This window comes from Periplaneta americana, chromosome 11, assembly GCF_040183065.1.
Source record: "Periplaneta americana isolate PAMFEO1 chromosome 11, P.americana_PAMFEO1_priV1, whole genome shotgun sequence".
Taxonomy (NCBI): Eukaryota; Metazoa; Arthropoda; class Insecta; order Blattodea; family Blattidae; genus Periplaneta; species Periplaneta americana.
The window spans coordinates 92581419-92597636 of NC_091127.1; the positions used below are offsets into that span (position 1 = coordinate 92581419).

General features: G+C 33.3%; 1 protein-coding gene across 7 annotated transcripts in view; it reads right to left on the reverse strand.

Annotated features, from left to right (window-relative positions):
• The window catches only part of alpha-Spec (alpha spectrin), a 333133-nt gene that overhangs the window by 92956 nt on the left and 223959 nt on the right, over positions 1–16218 (reverse strand). For all 7 annotated transcript variants that reach the window (XM_069839770.1, XM_069839771.1, XM_069839768.1 and 4 more), the window contains 2 exons: positions 6874–7129; positions 5794–5989 (listed from right to left, as the gene is read on the reverse strand). In XM_069839770.1, coding sequence (XP_069695871.1) covers positions 5794–5989; positions 6874–7129 — 452 coding nt within the window. The remainder of the gene's footprint in view (positions 1–5793; positions 5990–6873; positions 7130–16218) is intronic.

Consider the following 16218-nt stretch of genomic DNA (forward strand, 5'->3'; position numbering starts at 1 on the left):
TGCTTAGCAACCTTTACCTTCCATAGGAAATGCTGCCCTCTGTGGAGTAACAAATGAGTTACGGGCTTGGTTTTTTATGACAATGAATAAATCTAAGTTTTCTTCATCCGAGATTGTATTAATCCACAAACTGACCACTGGTGGACTTGGTCCACTCTGGTTGTGAGCCTTTCATGTATCCGAATAATAGGTATTTTTATACTATATTCGAACAATATGTAATTAATTAACCAACAAGTAACAGAAAGTAAGGTTGATTGAAATATACTAGTCAAGGCTTTATTTCACACGTGCGTCGCATAATTGAAGCTCGTAAGTTTTACATGGCAGCTCAAGACATCTCAAAGCAAAATAATACATGTTCGTTGCAAAAATTGTCAACTTATTGATTAAATACCCCAAATTTAAAGTCCATTTGGTTATACAAAAATTAATTACTCGACTCTAACGAATTTATGTTCAATATTTTTCTTCTTCCATTGTTGACTAACTCTTGCTAACAACTGTTTCTCATACTTGTCATTGCATTTCATTGTTTCTATTATTATTATTATTATTATTATTATTATTATTATTATTATTATTGATAGTTGAAATGAACTAGTACATAAGTTATATCTTTAAAAGTGGGCATCTGCGATTGTTAAATTATGAAATCATAAGTTATTAGTATTATCAAGTTCGGATGCGAAATGATGAAGTGAGACCGAATACAGAAAACTGTCAGAACTTAAAATAGAATAATTAGAAAAGAAACAAAAAGTGCTGAGGAAATAATACACAAAGAATCGAGTTACTCAAAATGAAACTGAGATATTCTTTAAAAAACCGATGTGAGCAGCCTATATCTTCAGTGTTATGTGGTACTTCTAAACTAACAAGTTTGATAATGAAAATGAAATTAACGGCGATATCATCAGCACCCATATAATGAAAGTAATGACTGTGATGAGTGTGAAAATGAAATAGGCCAGGGCTAAATAAAATTAATGATAATCCAGCATTCTGGACAATAAACGATGCAACTAGAGACTATATCACCAGTCAAGGTGTGAGACAAAATCTAGAAGATTTCAGGTCCAAAAAGAAAAGCAGGACGGTAATTGCTGAATGTACTGTAGCAACTACATTACTGGCATTTAAAGTTATATTTAATTTTATTTCTTGTGTATCATTTCCTCTTTTTACTAACTAATTCCATTTGAATATGTTGTTATTGTTTTCTAATGCCTGGCATTTGACAATAAAGTCATTTGACCTCTTGCACTCCAATATTTTTCAAAGATATTATCATGACCAGCCACTGAAGCACAGATTTTGAGGTGTTCCGAATCCATTTCTTGGTTTGAGTTGCACAATGGACAGTTAGGGGACTGATATATTCCAATTCTATGCAGGTATTTGGCCAAACAATCATGGCCTGTTGCCAATCTAAATGCAGCTACAGACGATTTTCGTGAATATTGATTATTCAATTGTCTTTGTTTCGATTAAATTCTCGTATATAGTTATTTATGTAGAGAGGGCAGCATTCTTTTAGTTACTCGAGGCAGCAAATATTACAAATACAGCCCTTATTGAATTGTATCAGAACCAGAAGTTTTTTAGAAAAAATCATGGAATTCGGCTGTTCTAAAACTTCGAATAAATACATCAAACTTGTATTTGAATCCCCTATAGCCAGATATTGAAGTGTTAGTGCTAATCTTTCATGACCAGGTATTGCTTCTCACCAGTCTTTGTCTTTCTTGCAAGTTATTGGCCTATTTTGCATAGTAACATTTCAAAGTCTGTTGCTGAAATTTGACAGGAGTTTTAAAACTATCCCATTGAATTTAATGTAAATCATTAAACATGTCAATGCCTATATTCTATATCGATTGCAACTTTTGTATAGTGGCATCTGTCACCATCGGCTTTTATTTTCCAGCTTCATTTTTGTTAGACTTCCTATAATAACTGCTGGACTTGCTATAATAAATCTTCGTCTGCTATTATTGTGGACAGCCAGTGAACGCGAAAGTTTTCTGACCATATGCTGGTTATTTGTATGTGTGAACACAACATGCTCCGAACAACGAAGGTTTGCTTTGTCATTCGTTGTTCGTTTGCTACGTTTGTACGCATCTTAAGAAGTCATTATACATATTCTAAATTTTACCCTAGTTTCTTTCTTATTTGGTACATGTAATCTATTACTGTAGTATTATTATTATTATTATTATTATTATTATTATTATTATTGGGATCTCATACATCACAAATGGCTTATCCAGTTGTTCTGATATTTCTGTATGAAATGGAGTACTGGTCCCAGATCGAGTTCTTCCATTACTTCTTCGTTGTGTTTATGGTCCCATTTTGTATATCCTGCTGTTCTTCGCGTAAATCTCATTACATTAGCTTTTATTCTGCTTTCATCCACCCACCTTAATGTCTATGTCGCACTACCATAAAAGAGTACAGGTCTTGCCAAGGTTTGTTAAAGGCGTATTCTAGTGATTTTCTGTACCAGGGAAGATTTCATTACCCCATTCATTATTTCCATAGTTTTGGAGTGTTTTACAATTTTGCTCATTATATCCAAATCATCAAATGTTAAGGGGGATGTCATGAATTTGGTGTCAAAAATAAGATTTTTTTTAAATATATTTTTTGTAATCTACATTGTGTATAAATTTTATAAGCCCTGGAAGTATATTAAAAATGTTTAAATGTTAAGCTCTGCACCTGCCACCATGCCTCTGTTCTTGATGTTTCAATGCATTTATTTCGAATATACGTTTTTTGCAGGATCTAAAGTCTTTTCTCAAAAGCTATAAATTCCAGTGCTATGATTTTTTTAGGAATTGTTCATTACATATTGCTGAACATTTGGAACTACTATAATCTAAATTTAACAGAAGAAATACTGAAATCAGACGTAAACACTGAAATACTGAAACAATTGTCTTTAGAGACAATTAATATTAGGTACCCTCCACAAAACTGGCTTCATTTATACACCGACGGATCCTTGATCTCCAGAGAACAAGGTGCCGGTGCAGGTGTTACGTGCTGTCTCTTCTCACTTTATAGATCTCTTGGATATGGAACAACAAGTTTTGATGGTGAAATCATTGCAATAAGTGAAAGTCTCAGGAATCTTCTATGCCACATCAATAAATTTAGGAATGCAGTTATATTGTCAGACTCCAAAGCAGCTATTCTATCAATAGTCTCTAAACACACACCTTCATCTCAAACAGCAGAAATAACTAAAATGCTCTCTCAATTAATATCACTCAATAAAATAATTGTATTCCAATGGATACCATCCCATTGGTGGAATCCTGAGAAATGAGAATGCGGATGCTTAGCAAAGAAGGGCAGCACTGCTACTTACAGACCTGTTACTAAATCTACGTATTACTCTGTGAAAAGATTTATTAAATCTACATACTTAGACTTCAACAAACAAAATTTAATAACACAATCCCAAGGGAAAAAATGGAACTCTCTGCATCAAAATCCATAGTTAATTCCCGATTTACCACGAAAATCGTCTGTAGCTGCATTTAGATTGGCAACAGGCCATGATTGTTTGGTCAAACACCTGCATAGAATTGGAATATATCAGTCCCCTAACTGTCCATTGTGCAACTCAAACCAAGAAATGGATTCGGAACATCTCAAAATCTGTGCTTCAGTGGCTGGTCATGATAATATCTTTGAAAAATATTGGAGTGCAAGAGGTCAAATGACTTCATTGTCAAATGCCTGGCATTAGAAAACAACAACAAACAACAACAACATTTGGAACTACAATGATGATAATTTATTACTTACATTTTTATTTATAGGGTATTATATGAAGAAAAAATTTATTATTTTTGCAACACTAAATACAAAATTTTACAAATAAAACTAATATGCATGTGGTATTTATTATAGTTCAGTAATCTTATAGCAGTGTTAGCTTCATACAGTAAAAATTTCAAATGAATTGTATAATTAGGATTCATGTTATGGCTTTCATACAAAAAGGACATAAATGTTAAAGTTTATGCATAAAATATTTATGCATGTCTTACTCTTAGGTATTCCATTATATCGTCGCCTGAATGCAAGAACTAGGTAACTTGATTTTTCATATTTTGTGACATTGCCTATTTACTTATTTATTGCACTAAGGAATATGTCTCGTTTTCTTTTACCTATTTGTTATATTGGAAAATAGATGTCGTTGGTATCATTTGATCAGTTACCTAGATCCTGAATTACATTTTGTGCGATTTTTGCTATGCTATAAAAGAGGTAACTAAAAAACGCAAATTTCGAGTTACCTAGTTCTTACATTCAGGCGACGATATATTCTCCATTAAAAACAGTTCTTTGACTTTGTGCACATAAAATTTCATGTTTTTAACAAAAACTATGGTTGTAATGATTTTTTACAGAAAAAGTTGTATTTTCGCTGACATCTCCCTTAATTTGTAGCCAAGGTATGTACAATCATTTATTGTTTCTAAAATTTTCTCTTCTAAACATATTTTACTAAGGACAGAATATTTTCCTCAGAAGACCATAACTTTTGTTGTCTCTGTATTTATTTCCATGTTATATTTTTTTGCAATGATATTTAAATTATGTACTGTGTACTGTAGATCATTTCTATAGGTGCTATTAAAACTAGATCATCTGCAAAAATCAATCTATTTTTAAATTTCTGTTTATCTGAAGGTAATCATGTAGCATTTGTCTCCATTCCTGAATAATTTTATTTATACATTATAAATAGAAGGGGGCAGAGGCCACAACTCTGTTTTACTCCTGTATTAATTTTCAGCCATTCTGTTGTCCTATTATTAATTTTAACTGCAATTAAATTTGTTTTATAAATATTGTATATATTATTTATAAACTGTTTTGGAAGGTTGTTGTGTGCTAGGATTTCTAACAATTTATTTCTATTTTTGTTGTCGAAAGCTTTCTTAAAATCAATGAAAGCAAGATGAGTTTCTATATTAAATCTCTATGTTTTTCTATTAGTAACTGCACTGAGAAATACCCAACACAACAAGATTGGTCTCTATGGAAGCCATTTTGTTCTTCTCCAAAAAGGTTTTCACAGTTTAATTTATTTTAATAATATCTGTATAAATTTTACACCCAATGTTTAGCTTCTGTAGTCCTCACAATTTTTTGGGTCGCCTTTTTTTAAAAATTGGTATTACAATAGATTTTGTATAGCTTTTGGAATAACACCTTCATTCCATAATAAATTGAAACATTAAAGGATCTGTTTAAGAAAGTACGACAGGCATGTAAATAGTTTTATATTTATTGAATCTTCTTCTGGAGCTTTGTTGCAAGAGGTAGTGACCGTGACTTTACCACCTCTCCTATCCAACTTTCATCCCACCTTCACATGGTGCAACTTGTTTTTACTAACGAGGCTCTAGGGACCGAGATTTGGTGGTATTACTAAAAAATGATAATATAGAGGAAATTGCTACATTAGTGGAAACCCAACATCTCTACCATTCTGGGCTAGCAGTCCAATGGGCATATTTTTTTACTTGCTTTCAAATCTCATAACAAGCCTCGGATGAACGGGACTGTTTAAACAGTAAAATAGTCAATTACAGAATACAATATTTAAACCATAGCTGTCAAATATCATGTGAAACAGATCAGGTACAAACTGATTGAGAGAGAAATGTCAGGTGTCCAAATAAAGGATAGCTCAAACTGTTTGCAGTTACAATAAATTTAAAAGTTCAATGTTTGATATATTTATGATATTCTTACTTAATCCAAGACTCCTCATCAGCAATGTCACGGAAGAACTGATGCAGTGTATTGGCTTCATTCAGCCGCGCCTGACGATGAGCTGCCAAGTTCTTTATCCTTTCATAACGTTCATTGATGGATTGTCTCTTTTCTTGAATGCTTGCAGTGTCGAACTGGCCACTTTCAATCAATGAATCAGCCTGTGCATTCATATCTGTTAAAAAAAAATAAAGAAACTGATAAGGGAAAGTAACATCTGATAATAAATGTTAATGATTAAGTTATGTTTTAATAGCAAATAAGATAATGAACAGGGATAGGGTTTTTATGTACTAAAAGTTATGCAAGCACCGCCTACTGAAGCCCTCACAAGTCTATGTCAGCAGAAGTGTAGCCAATAATATGAAATGGCACAAACTTCGTCAATTATACAGTAGAAACAGAGTGTCATCATTTGCTACTATTGACTACCACTTTCAAACCCAACAGTAATATTTATACCAGAGTGGAGGTATTGCTTGTTCATTTATAACTATAGTTAGTACCTAAAAATGTGTTCCAGAGTAATGAACATCGAAGGTGAACTTCATTTTAAGACTATTTTGAGCAACACATTTTGTTTCATAAAATAATCTGATAGTAAATTGCACAATTTATTATGTTATAAAATATTAAGTACACATTATCAAGCAAATAATACGAAGACTGAAAGAACAACAAGGGACATAAAGCAATATTGACTGGTTGGTTGGATGGCACCAATGTAGATTTCTGACTGCTAGAGTGGCAGTGTGAAGAATTTCATTTATATTATAGCCATATCTGCAAAGCAGAATTCCTTAACCCTTACAACAGGTAAGAATAACTACTAGCAGAGTTGAATTTTAAATGGAGATGAAATGATCATTCTTGAATCTCTCGCACAAGACAATGCTTTAAGTTTAAAATAATTTTGAAGTTGTAAACTGTTTGCAAATTTGGAAAAAACTTGATTTTGTATTTTGAAAAATTTGTCATTCATCTACTAATTTATACACAACATTTACAAAATATATCCGAATGGGAACAGCTAAGAGTGAAAAAAACTTTATAACACACCTTTGATACGATCATCATGAGCCTGAATGTCTGCCTCTACAAGCTGATGTTTTTTAATAAGATTTTGAACTGATGCAAGATCTTTGCCAGAGTCCTCAGATGTTAAGAGAGATTCCACTTCACCCAGCCAGAAGTCCAAGTCTTTAACAGCGGCAATGTATGTACGCTGTTTGTTAGCTTCTTTCAGTTTAACGGTCTTCTCAGTTGTCTTCTGAGTCAGGTACTCCCATTGGTCAGCAATGGATGCAAGACGAGCCTGCAATTATTAAAATCGTATTAAAAATGTACATTTATCAGAGCTGGCAAACTGGACAGCCACAAAGGACGCAAAATGGCTAGTGTTATTAACATGATGGAAATTATTTGCACATTAATATTACTAAATAAAGTACATAAATTACCCATTTTATATCGAATTTAAACCTTATTAGACCAACACAGTAATAGCAATATACCAGTGTTTGTTCGAAATCAGATTGCAATGTCTCTCTTCAAAATATTCTTATTCATTGTAGAGATATGATATAACCATTTATTTTGTTTCAAAATGTGAAATAAAACCTTATCATACTTGATGAATGAAATACAATATTTGTTATGTCTTTTTATATTATTGTATCACAATGAGAAAAGAAGAACGGGAATAGTTATGGACAAAATTAAAAAAAAAATGGTAAGTAGATGCTAGATAGCAGAAAATATTTGTTGCCAGGTGCGCCATTTCGCCAAGCATTTTTACTATTTCAAGAGGATTTTTACATAAGATCAGCTGCATGCACAATTGTAATAATTCTGAAGTCAACAGTACTTTAACACCAATTTGGGGGGGGGGGGGGAATACGAATGCCACTTCTCTGAACTCTTATAATTTTTTGCCAGAATATTTATTATTTATTTCCTGTGATCTCTCACTGCAAGTTTTGTGAGCACTTTAGCTAATCAATAGAAAGTCCCAAATTTCCATAAATCATACCAATAGCAATGGCAACTTTATTCTATACTTCTTTATAGAATGAATACAATTATTGTTCGAAATTGTTAACATCCTGACTTTAGCACGCACGCACATATGTGTATGCAATGGAATTTTGCTTATAGACATAAGATACAGATCTAAGTGCTGACTTGAATGAAATAAGCACAGATGTGTAAAGCAGGGAGAAAAGGGAGAAGGGAAAGTGAAATGGAAAACTAGAGCAAATTAATATTTTGTACTGTTATCATATGAGGGGGTCAGTAACAAAGGGATACAAGCAACATTTCTAAGAACATGAGTTCCGTGCATCTAGGGCAAGCTAAAACATTTAGAATTTTAATTTACATCTTTTAACCACATTACACACTAAAGTTGAAATAAAAAAATTTCACGAAATTTATGAAATCTTAAGTGCTTTCAACCACATTTTCTCACAAATAACTTAAGTGCACTTATAGCCCTTTGCTTGTGACTCCCTCATATACTATAGGCTTTACACACCGACAAATGTTAAGTATACTGCCTGTCATCTGCTTGGGCTCCTCTGGCTTGCTTTGGAAGTATCTGAATACTTAAAACTCTATTTTGGAATATGGATTTTCTCTAATGTATGCAATCACATCGGAATCCCTGAAAGTGAATTTGCAGATAATGCAGCCATAGAGGGAAGCAATTAGAGAGGAGAGAGGAATAAATAAAGATAATGAATACTTACACTAACTAAAAAATTCTCTCTCCAAAGTTGCACCCATAGACAATTGTTACGGGACAGTGGAATAATGATGATTACCAATCATCATTATACAGTTCACACAATTTGAAAATACTATGAACAGTTCAGTGTACGATTTGAAAGAAGGCAAGGGAGGAATTTCTCCCCTCCCCCCATTGGCTTGGACCATCCCAACCTCTGGATATGAATGATATTATATCCCTACCAGGAGTAATTGTTATTTCCTACCCACTGTGTATGTTTAATTTACATAAATATTTAATTAGTTTTCTTTAGATAAGAATCTTAGTTTTGCTAAAACAAATAAATTTTTTTTTTTGGGGCACAGGAATTTGCTTGTCTTTATTTATTTTACATTTACTGAAGGTCTGTGTCGACTTTTCAATAATACTTGTTTTTGTAGCAATGGTCATTTTAAAATGTCAAACTGTAATGAATGCATCATGTTCATGAGTAATTGCATCCTACTGATTGTGAGAACTGCCGCTATTCATCTCACTTCTAGACTTCTCATCCCCCTCCCTTTTATTAGTGAAAAAGAACCACACACAGTGAGCAGAATAATTTCCTTTCCAGAAAAACTTGTTTGTTTGGATTTCTTCTAGGTCTATATAGGTTTGTTTGGGTACACGCAGGTCTTTTTTTGACACAGTTCAATTGATCTTAAAACACTAAACACACATTAGCTGTGACAATTTAAAAAAGTAATGAGGATTCTGTCTATAATTTGAGAACATCTTTAACCACTTAATAACTGACAAGTGGCTATGAACGGATATGAAGTTTTCATTGCTAAGTCTACAAGTTACCCTCACAACATCCGTAACAGCAACAATGAAATTATAGTAAGTCAATCAGAAACGTGGTGTTAGTGAAAACTAAACTGATCAATCAGAGTTACGAATTTTAAGGAGGGGGAGGAAAAGGGCTTGTGTCACCCGAAAAATGTAACATTACCTGAGTTCACTAAATTTAGTTTAACATGCAGTGTGACGTGTTAAGGCTGGTTCACAATAAACCGGGAACAGAAACGACAACGAGAATGGAAATATTGTTAAAATAAATGTATTTAAATGTGAGCATTCACAATTAACTATTGTGAATGTCCACATTTAAATACATTTATTTTAACATTATTTCCGTTCTCGTTTCCGCTCTCGGTTTATTGTGAACCGGCCTTTAGATGTGAATGAGTTTCTGTTAGCATAGCAAAGTGAACTAGTGAACATAATTTGAACGGAAGAGAGAAGAAAATGAGGTGAAAGAACTGAATATAATGGATAATATAAGCTACAGGGCGAGCATTGATATAATAAATAAGAAGAGAGAAGGACTACAAAAGGAAAATAATATGTTGAAGAGTAAGGCGAAATACTTGGGGGGGTAGGGGGGGGGGAATAAAGAATAAGTTAAATTTGGGGGGGGGGGGGATTGAAGAACAAGGAAAAAAAAATAGACATGGGAAACATATGAAGTGATAGTGAATGTGTGTTGGGAATGGATGGGAATAGATATTAGGAATGGACAAATGAAGTAAGTGTATAGGTTGGGGAGAGGCAAAAACAGGCCTATGGTGGTGAAATTTGTGAATTCGATGATTAAAGAGAAGATTGTGAGTAATATGAAATCACTAAAAAATCAAACATAAGTACTGAGAACAATTTCGATTATGAAGTGAGGTGTAGAAGTATTAGCATCTTTTCGACAGCAGCGAGGAAAGCTGGACACTACACGAGATTATTTAAAGATGTGGAATGCTGCCTGGAAAGTGTTAATAGGACTGAAATAGGTGAAAATATAAATGAAGGAAAAAGAATAGAGATAAAGGAAAAAGTAAGGGACATAGTGAAAAACTATTAAATGAGAAGTAATGCTGAATTAGTGGAAGGCAAAAAGACAGGTGCGCAAGGGAGTATGGAGATAGGAATTCAGCAGACTGCAGCAAATTCCGAACATGCTTCAGGTGCAAGGACAAAGACCTTGCTAAGGACGCCTACATCGAGAGTAGAGAGAGGAAGTGACGTCAGGAACAGAGTGAAGAAAACTGGAATAAATACTTGGGTGACATCAATGATGACATCACTCCAAGGTCATGTTAGAAGAGAGGTGAACCAGGTAAGTAAGAGAGATAGCATTTATTACTGTGGCGTCAGCAGGTGAGTGCAAGAGGATGTAGGTCACCAGCTGAGAAAGAATGAGGTGTCCAAGAAATAAGATAAGGGGAAAAAAGAAGGGGTGTTGACAAGAAGTGGAAATATAGATAATGAGAATTGATTAGATAGTGAGAAACAAATGGTTAGTAACAAAGAAAAGCCAATATATATAATATAAAAAAATGGTGTGTTAATGGCGAAAAAAATAGCAAAGGAAACTGAACAGAGGAAGAACGGAGTGTAGTGTAATTGTGAAAAGATTATAGAGTTTATACTTAATAAGAAGATTAAGAATAGTGTGTAATATTAATGTAGTGAGTGAGTAATTGTGAAAAGATTGCAGTGTTTATGCTTAATAAGATAAAAAGTAGTATGTAATATTAATTAATTAAAGAGTAAGGTGAGGTAGAAGTAGGGATTAGCCGAGGTGTATGTTAGTTGGGATTAGAAAGTAATAAAGAAAGAAGAAGTATCAGGGGGGACAGGGAACATGAAAATAAACTGAATTATATCATAAGAGTAATTGTAGAGAAAACGGAGAATGAATTAAATGGTGAATGAAATTGATAGGGATAGGGGAAAATAGAAAAAGATAAGAGTAGAACGATAGTATAGTGGTAGATAATAAATACGGAACATAGAAGGTGATAAGTAAAGAAATGAACATGAAAAAGACAAAGAGGATGAATTAGTGAGGAGAAGAGCAGGCGGTGGTCGCATAATGTATAAATGATGCAAGTAGTGTAAGAATGGAAATGCTGGCCGAATACAGAAATGTGAAGGGCAAGCAGGACCGAATATGTTGTGTGACAGTAAAACATATTCATATTTAGTTTAACCAATAGACTTAGAAAGAATGATGAAGTGTAACTGGAAGGAAGATAAAGAAGTAAATGTGAAAATTGTGTAACTTAGAGTAGTGAAATTTTACAACTGGAAGTAGTAAATTATAGATATTAGAGAAAGAAAGGATAGTTATAGAGAAAACAGTGGTATACAAAAAGCAGGTTATAATTGATAATTAAAGAATAGAAAGGGGTACAAAGTATTGAAGATGGCATTTAAAAAGCACGAATATTAAGATTAATGCATAATTAGCGAGTATGCAAGATAAGTATTAGGAAATTATTAATTTAACATAGCCTACCTTCGGAATAGCATTAAAATATTATGGAATTGTATATAGTTATGGTCTGACCTAAATACAGGAATGTGAAGGCACACCATAATGGATACTGATGCTGTTGACAAATATATCATACATCATATTTAGCTAAAAAATGGATTTCGGATGTGCATGGCAGGCAATCTGAAACTGTGATAGGTATGTGCATGTGCAATTTCCATTAATCACCAACACCATGTCTAAAAAAAATTCAGTCTTCTGTTAAGAACAGTGAATTGCCAGGAATATGTGTGATCGGTAAAAGCCAGGAAAATATTGAGGAAAATTGTTCTAAAGAAGTTAAAATTGACTATGATTGTAAGAAACCTAACAGTACCTGTGCTACAAAAGAGAAAATAAGTGCGTCCTCAGTCTTCAGAGACTTTAGAATGAACTAAAAATAAATAAGAATTATATTCTGTTGTAAAATGTGCTATATTGTGCTTTCAAAATTGGCAAAAAAAATAAACTTTGGTTACCTTATAATGATAACATCTTAATGATATGGTTGGTTAGCTTAATGTTGAAAGTATGAAGCATGTACAAGTTCATAATGCTTTTTTTAGTTGATCTCATGTCAGCTAATAACTCAAAAAACTAAAAGATGAAATTTATGATCATTCGAAATGTAAATCTCATTAAAAATGTGTGGGAATAATGAATAATCAAAGAAGAGACTTACTGAAGAATCTGTTAGTGAAAATGAGTGGTTGTGCAATAAAGCCAGGAGAAAATCAACACAACAACAGGTCTGTTTGGATCAGCATGTGTGATGAGAGATGGCTAAACAAAAACTGTCATTTAAAACTTATTCCACTGTAAATGAACTGCAAAAGTTGGTGTTTTACTCTCATGTGTGTCGAATCATCATCATCATCATCATCATCATCATCATCATCATCATAAGAGACGAAAAGGAATAAACTCTTGCTAAGTTCATTATCAAATCAGGTTTTAATTTTAGTATAACGAAAGTAGTACTATAATTTCTAACAAAACTTGTTTAATTATTTACATACGCCTCTCTTTTGAGCAGGTTGCTTGTAATTATTTTCCTGGCACTATTGAATTAGAAATTGCCGACAAGGGAAGGTATCTTTAAGACATTGTTACACACTCTAGCAAAATTCTGGATGTATACAAATGAATATCGGACTTTCAAACTTATTTTCTCTGTTATATACAATATAATAATAAACCATACCTGAAATGGAAGAGTAACTAATCAAGTTACCATAGCACAAATTACAAGTGTTCAATGTGCGAGCCATTTGTAACATGGCACATATCCAGCTGGTAGTCCATTTTTTCTCAAACTGAGGTTAGTAAGTCTGGTGTAATCGACTCTACTGCTGCAACAAACCTGCGTCTCAACTCAGGTAGGCTGGCAAGTAGCAGTGGCACGTATATGAACTTTTATGTGCCCCCACAAAAACAAGTGACAGGGGATGAGGTCGGGGAACCTCTGAGAAATGCCAAGTTATCTGGTACTTTTCACTTTGCAGAGATTCTGGAGCTGACTGTGACATTTACGAATGTTGTTATGAACTGTAACCAACACATCACGAATTCCAAGACACAGGAAGATTTTTGCATAGGAGTCACCATCTTTATGACTGGAGTCATGGCCACGAAACAAGAAAAAATCTGCACATGTAGATTCGAAGCTTTCACAGTTACTCTTCCATTTCATGTATGGTTCATTATTATATTATATATCGCAGAGGAAATATACAAGTTTGAAACTCTGATATTTGTTTGTGTACACCCGGTATAACATCATAGAAAATAGCCTACATTTAAAGACCATTTGGTGGATTTCGCAAACAGATGGGGCAGCGAAAATGCAAGGCTGTTACAAAGTAATAGTCACTCTGCTGCATGACCATGTTCAAAAGAATTTAAATATGCACTGGATGAATCACAAAATCAAGCTGGCTATGCATGGTGCTGTGTAATGTGGCAGTCTTTCTTAGATAACTAATATACAGCATTTTCTCAAAGCCCCAAAAATTGGTGGCTATTAAAAGGTGCTTCAAAAGAACTGTAATCTGAAATAATAAAACGAGGATGGGATTTAATGTATGTTGTGTCACTTGCTCCTTTAATTCTGTTCGAGCACTTAAAATTTTAATGCTTTGGTATTTCTTTTCACAAAACAGAGTCGTGATAGTTCTCAATATCCCAGAGCAGTCTGAATTTGAAGGATTGGTAAAATGCCTGACAAAATGATGGTTTATAAGGGATTTTGCTGTACTATATAAGGTTCTACAAATTTTGAAAGCTCTCTGTATATGTTAAATCGAACTTCTTCGCTCTCAGAGTGAAACAAGAAATTGAAGTAAACATAAAAGCTCTAGAAATGTTGAAAACCATTAACTCACCACAGCTGGGGAAGATAATTCGGAAGCTAAAGGAAGACCATACATTCCAAAGAATCTCAATTAAAAACTCTATTACTCATGAACGACAAAAATTTAAGAATTACCAAAATAAATATTTTAATCTCTTGTGGACAATATCAAGAATTGTTTTGAAGACATGGGTTCCTTTTCTGATGCACCAGTATTATATTAAACTATATGATCCTCAGATGAATGTGAACACATGTTTTATGGTAATATTATGTCAATAACTAGTTTATAAAGAATGGTGAAATTCAATGTAAATGAAAACATGTGCATATCACTTATGAAAGACTTTCGTATCTTCAAAGAAAATCCAAAAAGCATTCCGTCCTCTGTACAGGACCTTGTATATTCACTCGAAATTGTTCCCATTTCTACAGATGAATGTAAATAGGTGTTCATTGCAATAAATCTAACATTGATCAAAAGAACAAGTTACAAATCTGTTATTATCTCAATCAATGGTCCTCCAGTATATTATTTCAATGCAGAAAAGTTTGTGATAAAATGAATCAAGTTTAAACATCACAGTGCCGTGAATAAACCATCAGGAAAACCACCAAACCAATCAGAACATCATTTATCTCGTCTCAACCAATTTATGTAAGTCTTGTATTTTATTACATTATCATTTCGGAGTTTGCAGGACCAACGAATTTTATTTTTATTTAAAAAAATGAAACCAATAGGTAAAAAATATAACTTAAGAAATTATGTTTTAATAAATTACTAGCCTGTTAGACCTATGTAAGTTTCTGTGTATCCTCCCGGCTCCTGTACTGATATCTTAATTCTCCCATATTTTTCTTTATTTATTATGATCGCCATTTTTTTTTAATGTAACCTAACAATAGTAACCACTAAATACATTTAGATATAAACTGACATTAATATCGATAGATTAGGTACCAATCAATACAGAAATTCTGTTCTGGTGATCTTGTAATGTTTAGTGTAACTGTAAAGGTATTTCTTTTCAGCTTAAAAAACCTATATATAAGTTCTGCGGCATCCTGTTGAAAGTAAGTTAAAACTAAGAAACATGCATATTGAACAATGTAACCTAACTTACATTTATATTATAATTAAATAGATAGTTCTATATTATTTAATATAAACCATTCTATCAATTAATCCTGGCTTCACACCCTACAAAAACTGAGCTAAAATTTATTGTGACAAAGTCTTCCATATTTTTGTGATAAGATGTTAGTCACCACAGACACATATTTTAAATTTTAATTCTAGTAGTGAACCCATTAAATTAGAAACATTAAATCCAGATGTTTGACATGAGCAGGGCACGCAGCTCGTATGGATGAATCCAGATATGCATATAGTGTGTTAGTTGGGAGGCCAGAGGGAATAAGACCTTTGGGGAGGCAGAGACGTAGATGGGAAGATAATATAAAAATGGATTTGAGGGAGATGGGATATGATGGTAGAGACTGGGTTAATCTTGCTCAGGATAGGAACCGATGGCAAGCTTATGTGAGGACAGCAATGAACCTCCAGATTCCTTAAAGACCATAAGTAAGTAAGTAAGAGAACCCATTTAGGTATCCCTTTCTGGTAAAATCACAAATTGCACACTGGAAAGAACAATTAACTTCAGAAAACTGGTGAAGTGAGCAATAAATCTAACAAGCAAACATTCTCATGAGGGCAGATAAAAAAGTTATTTTTTTTCTTCCACCATGTTAAAATGTCAAAACAAGTGCTTATACTAATTTTGGCCACTCAAGAGCAATTATAAGGCCACCCCTACAAAGTAAGTTTCCTTGGTGCCGTTTACAGAAAGAAAACACAATTTCATGGAAAGTTTTATTGGAACAGACACAGATACTGTTTAACTATTTTTCAACATATTCTCCACCGGAAATGAGACATCTGTCATACCGTGGGATCAA